Source organism: Brienomyrus brachyistius, unplaced genomic scaffold (genome assembly GCF_023856365.1).
Source record: "Brienomyrus brachyistius isolate T26 unplaced genomic scaffold, BBRACH_0.4 scaffold42, whole genome shotgun sequence".
Lineage (NCBI taxonomy): Eukaryota > Metazoa > Chordata > Actinopteri > Osteoglossiformes > Mormyridae > Brienomyrus > Brienomyrus brachyistius.
Genome location: NW_026042317.1, coordinates 871,841 through 882,650, shown reverse-complemented (window position 1 = coordinate 882,650; position 10,810 = coordinate 871,841). Strand labels below are relative to the sequence as shown.

The window sequence follows — 10,810 nt, the reverse complement described above, 5'->3', positions numbered from 1 at the left end:
GAGTAATCAGACCTTTTACAGTGGGGTGGGGTTGGCAAGGGTGCCTGGGCACCTGCCCGTTCTGTCTGTCGGGGGCATAACCAGACCTTTTACAGTGGGGTGGGGGTGGCAAGGGTGCCTGGGCACCTGCCCGTTCTGTCTGACGGGGGCATAACCAGACCTTTTACAGGGGGGTGGGGGTGGCAAGGGTGTCTGGGCACCTGCCCGTTTTGTCCGAAGGGGCAGCAACCAGTTCTTTTACAGTGGGGTGGGGGTGGCAAGGGTGCCTGGGCACCTGCCCGTTCACTGACGTGGGAATAACCAGACCTTTTACAGTGGGGTGGGGGTGGCAAGGTTGCCTGGGATACTGCCCGTCTTGTCTGACGGGGCTTTAACCAGACCTTTTACAGGGCGGTGGGGGTGGCAATGCTGCCTGGGCACCTGCCCCTTCTATCCTACGGGGGAGTAACCAGACCTTTTACAGTGGGATAGGGGTGGCAAGGGTGCCTGGGCACCTGTCCGTTCTGTCTGACAGGGGCATAACCAGACCTTTTACAGTGTGGTGGGGGTGGCAAGGGTGTCTGGGTAGCTGCCCCTTTTGCACGACGAGGGAGAACCAGACCTTTTTCAGTGGGGAGGGGGTGGCAAGGTTGCCTGGGAAACTGCCCGTCTTGTCTGACGGGGCTTTAACCAGACCTTTTACAGGGCGGTGGGGGTGGCAATGCTGCCTGGGCACCTGCCCCTTCTATCCTACGGGGGAGTAACCAGACCTTTTACAGTGGGATAGGGGTGGCAAGGGTGCCTGGGCACCTGTCCGTTCTGTCTGACAGGGGCATAACCAGACCTTTTACAGTGTGGTGGGGGTGGCAAGGCTGCCTGGGCACCTGCCCCTTCTGTCCTACGGGGGAGTAACCAGACCTTTTACAGTGGGATAGGGGTGGCAAGGGTGCCTGGGCACCTGTCCGTTCTGTCTGACAGGGGCATAACCAGACCTTTTACAGTGTGGTGGGGGTGGCAATGCTGCCTGGGCACCTGCCCCTTCTATCCTACGGGGGAGTAACCAGACCTTTTACAGTGGGATAGGGGTGGCAAGGGTGCCTGGGCACCTGTCCGTTCTGTCTGACAGGGGCATAACCAGACCTTTTACAGTAGGGTGGGGGGGGGGGGGTAAGGGTGTCTGGGCACCTGCCCCTTCTGTCCTATGGGGGAGTAGCCAGACCTTTTACAGTGGGGTGGGGGTGGCAAGGCTGCCTGGTCATCTGCCCATTCTGTCCGACGGGGGAGCAACCAGACCTTTTTCAGTGGGGTGGGGGGGGGGGGGGTTAAGAGACCCTGGGCACGTACCTTTTCTGTCTGATGGGGAGTAGCCAGATTTTTTACAGTGGGGGGGGGGTGGGGGGGGTAAGGGTGCCTGGGCACCTGCCCGTTCTGTCTGACGGGGGCATAACCAGACCTTTTACAGGGGGGTGGGGGTGGCAAGGGTATCTGGGCACCTGCCTATTCTGTTTGACGGGGGCATAACCAGACCTTTCACAGTGGGGTGGGGGGGGGGTAAGGGTGCCTGGGCACCCGCCTGTTTTGTCCAACGGGGGAGCAACCAGACCTATTACTGGGGGGTGGGGGTGGCAAGGGTGTTTATTATTTTACAAATCAAATTTCTTTATTTATTTAAATATATTAATAATACTTTTATTTACTTTAATCCACTGAACCAGGACATAATTATATTTTCCAGTTTTTTTCAGTCTGTTATGTCTCTAGTTAAATGATTATTATACACATTGATTGACAGTCATTATGTCAGTTATGTTCAGCTGCAGTAATACAGTGAATTTAACTTAATCCATCAGACTGTGGTTTCATTATGTTACTCAGTTATGCTTTGGGTGACGCTGAAGCAGGACATTAATAGGACAGAACAGAAAGCCTTTATTGTCACTGTACAGGGAGGGAATACAGTAAATGGACATAAATATATAAAATGCACATTTACAGGGAAAGCCCCCCCCCAATCAGGATTACATTTAATTACATTTTAGTCAGAGAGAAAACGTATAAAAAACAATATTTTTCATGTTTATTCAGCTCACTGAACACAGTCATTTATTTTTTGTCAAACACACAGTACTGTGCAAAAGTCTTAGTCAGTCCAAAGAAATGTTTAAAGCTGTTTATCTGGGTAGCAAGTGTACTTTGGCTTAGAAAAAAATACACAATTTAACATTAGAACGTGTGCAAATTAAGAATAACACAATAAAAACTAGTAATAATTTTTTCTGTTTCCTAAAAAGTTACTGATATCTAGTTGGATGGCTAGATGAACACCGCTTCAGTTCCCAAACATCTCCTCAGGGGCACCTCAGCCGTTCCATGATTTTGTCAAATTTCACCAACAGCTCAGTTAAATAATTAAATATATTGGTTTAAAAAGTCAGTGAGAGATTGACTAGCTGTATGAGGTGTGCTAGTGGCCAAGTCAAAAAATACATGGCTGCACTGGACGGTCACTGCAAATACTAGGATGATTTTAGCAGAGGTTCTGAAATGGCGAAGCTGACACACTTTGACAGGCATCATATCATAGTTTTACACCAACAGGAGGATAATCTAAACATCATTTTATTTGTCTGCCTAAGACTTTTGCACAGTTCTGTACATTTCAGACTAAAAAGGATAATAAAGGTTAAAAAGCAGAGATTTTACCTTTTTGCAGGAGAACCAGCAACACGTCACAGTGACACAGAGGAGTTTCTATAAACCCAAAACCCTGGATAGAGGGACTCAGTGAATGAGGAGGTGAATCTGTACAGGGGGGTCAGTCCATCAGAGGAGACTCTGTAGAAGGACAGAGCACCAGCCCCCCAGTCCAGATACACTCCTACTCTGCGGGAGCCTGAGGGCTGTATGGGTATGAGAGTCTCTTTATTATTGTGCAGGACAGAGTAACTGTCAGTATCACACCACAGACTCCATGACTTGTCATTGTATCCAAGCCCACAGTCATAACTCCATCCTTTCCTCCCGATCCCTTTACAAGTCACTCCTATCAGGACTGCATCTCCATCCCACTCAGCCTCCCAGTAACAGCGGCCAGTCAGACTCTCTCTGCACAGAACTTGGGGCCATCTGTCAAATCTCTCTGGATCATCAGGATATGGCTGCTCTGCCCCCCCTGTCACCTTCCTGTTCCCCCCTGACAGAGACAGGAGTCTGTTTGCTGTGTTGGGGTCCAGCGTCAGCTGGCAGGAGTCTGTAGGCAGGAGGAAGAATTATTAATCCCATCAGGCAGCCTGTACTTTATGTTTCTGTACGATATAAAAACAGCACAGCTTCCCCTAACGAAGCGGGAACTGAAGTTTATGAAACATAAAGAGGGCGCGCGACGGCGGCGGGAAGAGCCGCCAAAATGGGGCGCGAGCTAAACTAACAGCTTAATTAATTTAATTAAAAAATGACAAAGCAGCGACATTCATCAGACATATTCATCACAAGCATATTTACCACAAAACGGCACCAGAGATCAATACTAAAGTCAGTGTCTTTCCTTCAAACCGCTAATTCCGGCGCATCCGGCTCGAAAATGGCCATCGATAACAGAATATTTAAGTAATATTATTACACGTTTAAAGTGATATTTAATAAACATTTGGATCTGGATTCTGATATAAACGATGATTCCGGCACAGATCGTGCATCATAAAAAACAGGAAGGTTTTCATTAATTCAGAAAAATATTGCTCTGAAAAACGGGATTATTATCTCATTAATTCGGAAAAACAGAATTAATTTCCCCCAGATGAATGCAATACGCTTCCATAGAGAACCGCTTACCGCGCGCGTGACTGTAGATGCTGCGCCGCTGCCGCGAGGCGTGAGCCCCGCATCTAGCGCACGCACGCGGCCGCTCTAATCTGTTAAAATGGGCGCCGAAATGAAATTTGATATTTTCCGCCGCACATCCAGTGTGTCCTGGGCGCTAATTTCTTTTAGCACCGTGGATCAGCAGAACTTTTTAATATTCACGAGTGAAGCCCTACACGATTGGCTGGCTGATTAATATTTATGAGAGGGGCACTACCTCATTGGCCAGTTAACATCGACTTGTGCTGCCTGTTTCTTCTACCTAAAGCAGGGGTGTCCAAATCCAGTCCTGGGGGGCCGGTGCCCTGTGTAGCTCAGCTCTTTCCCTGTTCCACCATAAATAATTCAGCTCAAGAGCTGTGTGGTTATTAGCACAAGGAGATGATTCAGGTGTGTTAAATGAGGGGAAACCCAAAAATGTGCAGGACTCTGGCCCTCCAGGACTGGATTTGGGCTCCCCTGGTTTAGGTGATTCAGTGACCAATCAGTAATATTCTCTCATGAATTTTAAGGAATGTTCCAGAACCACCCTGTAAAAATGCAAATTCACATTTTGCACTTGAGGAGAGAGTCCGGTCTCACTGCCTACAGGTGCCTCCTTAGGACAATACTAACGAATCTCTCACAGAAAACACAAACACTCACGGCATCCGCAAAAAGAACAAATGCAAAGGATTCTTTTTTTGTGAAATTAAATATGTATAACTAATTCAGAATATATTTAACCATCCTACACTCCCACACAAACACGAAGATAATACAAGCAGCTATAAAGCATTTGCAAAAAATATTTTAAAAACCGATTAAATTAATTGATAGTGTTTTGGTGATAATTTTGATTTTTTGTTTCCCGTTTGGATGTTTGTCTAAAATGACATGAAACTCACCTAAACACAAACATGGAAATCCATCTACACACAGTGCAAAAAGCCACTCATCACAACAATTGTGTGAATACAACCATAACATAGCATGGTATTATTAATAAAAAACATGCAAAGACACTTACATTTCTGTAAGCCTGCTCTGGTCCTGCACTCTCCACCGTAATCCACACTACAGGAGAAGCAGAATTATATAGTACTGCTGTATCCATTTATTTATTGGTGCCTCTTCTTCACATACATGCATAAGTATCTGTAGCGTGTCAGACACACACTCTGTACTCACTGCAGCTTCTCCAGTTTACAGCTGGGATCCTCCAGTACAGCAGAAAGCAGCTTCACTCCTGAGTCTCCTGGGTGATTGTAGCTCAGGTCCAGCTCTCTCAGGTGTGAGGGGTTTGACCTCAGAGCTGAAGCCAGGGAAGAACAGCCTTCTTCTGTGACTCTACAGCCTGACAGTCTGCAGAAACATGGGAAAAAAATCCACAATAAATAAGATCACCTGACCATTACAAGCATTACTTTTAAGCAAAAGTGACTCCTCTAATAAATATTTCAATAATCACACAAAATTAACATCTTTTGAACATTTTATAAGAACCTATACTTCTCAGAACCAGATCCAGTCGATATAGAATCATTTAAAAATAATCTAGACTTACCCATATTAACCAATGAAACAGCAGATGCCCTTGATGCCAGAGGTGGAGATTTCAGGTCCAGAGAGTACAAATCCAGACCAAGATTTTGTTTCAACCAACCAGATGAATATAAAGAGTCACAGTCACAGAGACTCAACTGGTTTGTTGAAACAAAATCTTGGTCTGGATTTGTACTCCCTGGACCTGAAATCTCCACCTCTGCTTGATGCACCATTAACATCAGAAGAACTCCATAAGGTCCTCAACCAAATGCCTAACAACCAATCGCCAGACCGGATGGTTACCCTGCAGAAATCTATAGGCCATTACAGTGTTATTGAAACCTGATAAAGACCAAACACAGCCCTCCAGTTACCGGCCATTACAGTGTTATTGAAACCTGATAAAGACCCAACACAACCCTCCAGTTACCCGGCACTCTCATTCATGAATAACTTGAAAATCATTACAAAAGCTCTCGCCACTCAGTTACAGACAGTCATTCCTACTATAATCCATCCTGATCAGACAGATTTCATCAAGACAAGACATGCCTCGGACAACATCTATAGATTATTTAATTTAGTCTAGACTGCTCAGCATACCCATACTAAAACCATGATTACATCATTAGATGCAGAAACTGCATCTGACAGTCAGGTGGACATTCCTCTTTAATACATTGCATAGATTTGGCTTCGGAGAATCGTTCACCCACTGGGTTAAAATACTGTACAGCTCAGCCAAAGCTACAGTGTCACAGATGGGATGACATCACCTGCATTCACACTCCGACGGGGAAGACGGCCTGCATGCCCACTCTCTCCTTCACTGTTTGCCATCTTCATAGAAACAATTGTGGCAGCAATACGACAGAACAGTGAAATAAATGGAATTCATACTAATAAGTCAACCCAAAATTATTCTCTATGCAGATGATATCTTGCTGTTTTTATGAAACCCTCAAAATATGACATTTTAATTTTATTAATACCTTTTCAAATCTATCAAACTACACAATAAACTGGAAAAAAACCCATAATATTCTCACTGTCTGAAGATGCCTGGGATTCAGCCGATCAGGATGGTCCATTTCACACTGGAAATATCCGGTACTTGGGTATCTACATCTCCCACAGGCTGTCTGACTTGGTTACCCTCAACTACACCCCCTTATTCAAAACAATAGATGAGTCTCCCACTTAAATCAATAAAAATAAAATTACTCGTCCAGAATAAATTCAGAAAAATTCTTTCAAACTCATTAATGTCACATTTTTGCTGGAAAAACAAAAACTCAAAATCAAACATTCCACATTACAGAAATGTAAATCTCAAGTTGGATTACAAGCTCATTTTTCTTAATTATTACTTAGCAAATCAACTGCAAGACTTAACTAAATGGTCACACTACAGCAGTAACAGCAGCTCATGGTTACAGCAGGAGCAGCTGTACTGTAAAAATCTCAGACATGCAGACTTACTCAAAATTTCATTAAAGAAACAAAATTGCTTTAACAACACAGTGCTGCCATTTCCACAGCACTGACAGCCCAGTGGAAAGCCATTAAAATCACTAACTGTACTCTCAGAGCCGGTAAATACACGCCAATCTGGAATGATCTGGACTTCCTACTTCACAATATCACTATTCACTATCACTCACGGGGACAGAAAGGGATTACACATCTCCACCTCCTTTTCAGTAACAGTCATTTCATGACATTCGAAGACTTAATCCATAAATACGAGTTGAGAATAAGCAATTTTTCTAATATTTACTAACTGAATCCAGCATCAAAACCAAAACGAACCTCACACATAATACACTGAATCCTCCTCAGATGAGACAACATTCTGCAACTTAAAAATAAAAAGAAACCTCTAGAATATATAATCCTCAATCTGCGACAGAGACATTGATATTTGTACCAAAAATTAATTGGAATAAGGACCTTATCTTTTCCCCCAGCTCTGATTTCTGGATGGACATCTGCAACAACATATTCACAGTGACAAATACTGGCCTTCAGTTCAGTACAAAGTAATTCACATAAAACATGTGACTCAATATAAAAAGTAGTCAGTACTGATACCTGCTCACAGTGTACAAGGGGTGTCACAGATAATTATCTGCATACTCTGTGGGCCTGTATACCTGCTCACAGTGCACCATGGGTGTCACAGATAATTATCTGCATGCTCTGTTGGCCTGTATACCTGTTCACAGTGCACTATAGGTGTCACAGATAATTATCTGCATGCTCTGTGGGACTGTATACCAGCTCACAGTGCACCATGGGTGTCACAGATAATTATCTGCATGCTCTGTTGGCCTGTATACCTGCTCACAGTACACCATGGGTGTCACAGATAATTATCTGCATGCTCTGTTGGCCTGTATACCTGCTCACAGTGCACCATGGGTGTCACAGATAATTATCTGCATGCTCTGTGGGCCTGTATACCTGCTCACAGTGCACCATGGGTGTCACAGGTAATTATCTGCATGCTCTGTTGGCCTGTATACCTGCTCACAGTGCACCATGGGTGTCACAGATAATTATCTGCATGCTCTGTTGGCCTGTATACCTGCTCACAGTGCACTATGGGTGCCATAGATAATTATCTTCATGCTCTGTGGGCCTGTATACCTGCTCACAGTGCACCATGGGTGTCACAGGTAATTATCTGCATGCTCTGTTGGCCTGTATACCTGCTCACAGTGCACCATGGGTGTCACAGGTAATTATCTGCATGCTCTGTTGGCCTGTATACCTGCTCACAGTGCACCATGGGTGTCACAGATAATTATCTGCATGCTCTGTTGGCCTGTATACCTGCTCACAGTGCACCATGGGTGTCACAGATAATTATCTGCATGCTCTGTTGGCCTGTATACCTGCTCACAGTGCATCATGGGTGTCACAGGTAATTATCTGCATGCTCTGTTGGCCTGTATACCTGCTCACAGTGTACAATGGGTGTCACAGATAATTATCTGCATGCTCTGTTGGCCTGTATACCTGCTCACAGTGCACCATGGGTGTCACAGATAATTATCTGCATGCTCTGTTGGCCTGTATACCTGCTCACAGTGCACCATGGGTGTCACAGATAATTATCTGCATGCTCTGTTGGCCTGTATACCTGCTCACAGTGCACCATGGGTGTCACAGGTAATTATCTGCATGCTCTGTTGGCCTGTATACCTGCTCACAGTGCACCATGGGTGTCACAGATAATTATCTGTATGCTCTGTGGGACTGTATACCAGCTCACAGTGCACCATGGGTGTCACAGGTAATTATCTGCATGCTCTGTTGGCCTGTATACCTGCTTACAGTGCACCATGGGTGTCACAGATAATTATCTGCATGCTCTGTTGGCCTGTATACCTGCTCACAGTGCACCATGGGTGTCACAGGTAATTATCTGCATGCTCTGTTGGCCTGTATACCTGCTCACAGTGCACCATGGGTGTCACAGATAATTATCTGCATGCTCTGTTGGCCTGTATACCTGCTCACAGTGCACCATGGGTGTCACAGATAATTATCTGCATGCTCTGTTGGCCTGTATACCTGCTCACAGTGCACCATGGGTGTCACAGGTAATTATCTGCATGCTCTGTTGGCCTGTATACCAGCTCACAGTGCACCATGGGTGTCACAGGTAATTATCTGCATGCTCTGTTGGCCTGTATACCTGCTCACAGTGCACCATGGGTGTCACAGATAATTATCTGCATGCTCTGTTGGCCTGTATACCTGCTCACAGTGCACCATGGGTGTCACAGGTAATTATCTGCATGCTCTGTTGGCCTGTATACCAGCTCACAGTGCACCATGGGTGTCACAGATAATTATCTGCATGCTCTGTGGGACTGTATACCTGCGCACAGTGCACCATGGGTGTCACAGATAATTATCTGCATGCTCTGTTGGCCTGTATACCTGCTCACAGTGCACCATGGGTGTCACAGATAATTATCTGCATGCTCTGTGGGCCTGTATACCTCCTCACAGTGTACAATGAGTGTCACAGATAATTATCTGCATGCTCTGTGGGCCTGTATACCTGCTCACAGTGCACCATGGGTGTCACAGATAATTATCTGCATGCTCTGTGGGCCTGTATACCTCCTCACAGTGTACAATGAGTGTCACAGATAATTATCTGCATGCTCTGTGGGCCTGTATACCTGCTCACAGTGCACCATGGGTGTCACAGATAATTATCTGCATGCTCTGTGGGCCTGTATACCTCCTCACAGTATACAATGAGTGTCACAGATAATTATCTGCATGCTCTGTGGGCCTGTATACCTGCTCACAGTGCACCATGGGTGTCACAGATAATTATCTGCATGCTCTGTGGGCCTGTATACCTCCTCAAAGTGTACAATGAGTGTCACAGATAATTATCTGCATGCTCTGTGGGCCTGTATACCTGCTCACAGTGCACCATGGGTGTCACAGATAATTATCTGCATGCTCTGTGGGCCTGTATACCTGCTCACAGTGCACCATGGGTGTCACAGATAATTATCTGCATGCTCTGTGGGCCTGTATACCTGCTCACAGTGCACCATGGGTGTCACAGGTAATTACTGTATGTTCTCTATAGGTGAAAGATCTGGACTGCAGACAGGCCAATTCAGCACCCGGGCTCTTCTCCGACGAAGCCATGTGCTTGTAATAGCTGCAGTATGTGGTTTTGCATTGTCCTGCTGAAATACACAAGGCCTTCCCTGAAACAGACGTCCTCTGGAGGGGAGCATGTGTTGCTCTAAAACCTTTATATAACTTTCAGCATTCATAGTTCCTTCCAAAACATGCAAGCTGCCCATACCGTATGCACTTATGCACCCCCATACCATCAGAGATGCTGGCTTCTGAACTGAACGCTGATAACACGCTGGAAGGTCTCCCTCCTCTTTAGCCCGGAGGACACGGCGCCCTTCATTACCAACAAGAATGTCACATTTGGACTCGTCTGACCATAGAACACTTTCCCTCTTTGAAACAGTCCATTTCAAATGAGTCTTGGCCCACAGGACACGACGGCGCTTCTGGACCATGTTCAGATATGGCTTCCTTTTTGCATGATAGAGCTTTAGCTGGCATCTGCAGATGGCACGGCGGATTGTGTTTACCGACTGTGCTTTCTGGAAGTATTCCTGGGCCCATTTAGTAATGTCACTGACACAATCATGCCGATGAGTGATGTAGAGTCGTCTGAGGGCCCGAAGACCACGGGCATCCAATACAGGTCTTCGGCCTTTGAACATTTGTAATATCATCTATGTTCTGTTGTGAATAAAATATAGGCTCATGTGATTTGAAAGTGTTTTATTTGTTATTTCATTCAAATATAAAGTACTTTTCTAGAATTCTGGTTGTTTGTATGTTTGCTGGGGGCGGCAAGGTGGTGCAGTGGTTA

General features: G+C 45.4%; 1 protein-coding gene and 1 long non-coding RNA gene across 2 annotated transcripts; both read right to left on the bottom strand.

The window, feature by feature from the left end:
• Nucleotides 1-1,888: 1,888 nt before the first annotated feature.
• On the bottom strand, nt 1,889-5,814 carry LOC125722819 (stonustoxin subunit beta-like). Its single transcript, XM_048999003.1, has 4 exons — nt 5,798-5,814; nt 5,011-5,184; nt 4,850-4,896; nt 1,889-3,229 (listed from the first exon to the last, which is right to left on the bottom strand). Exons 1-4 carry the CDS (start codon nt 5,812-5,814, stop codon nt 2,709-2,711), a joined length of 759 nt encoding a protein of 252 aa, XP_048854960.1. The 3' UTR covers nt 1,889-2,708.
• A 1,901-nt stretch (nt 5,815-7,715) lies between these two features.
• LOC125722789 (uncharacterized) lies at nt 7,716-9,986 on the bottom strand. The gene is made up of 4 exons (XR_007386582.1): nt 9,322-9,986; nt 9,198-9,259; nt 8,330-9,073; nt 7,716-8,143 (listed from the first exon to the last, which is right to left on the bottom strand). It is a non-coding gene; the product is annotated as an uncharacterized LOC125722789 (long non-coding RNA).
• Between the last annotated feature and the right edge of the window lie 824 nt (nt 9,987-10,810).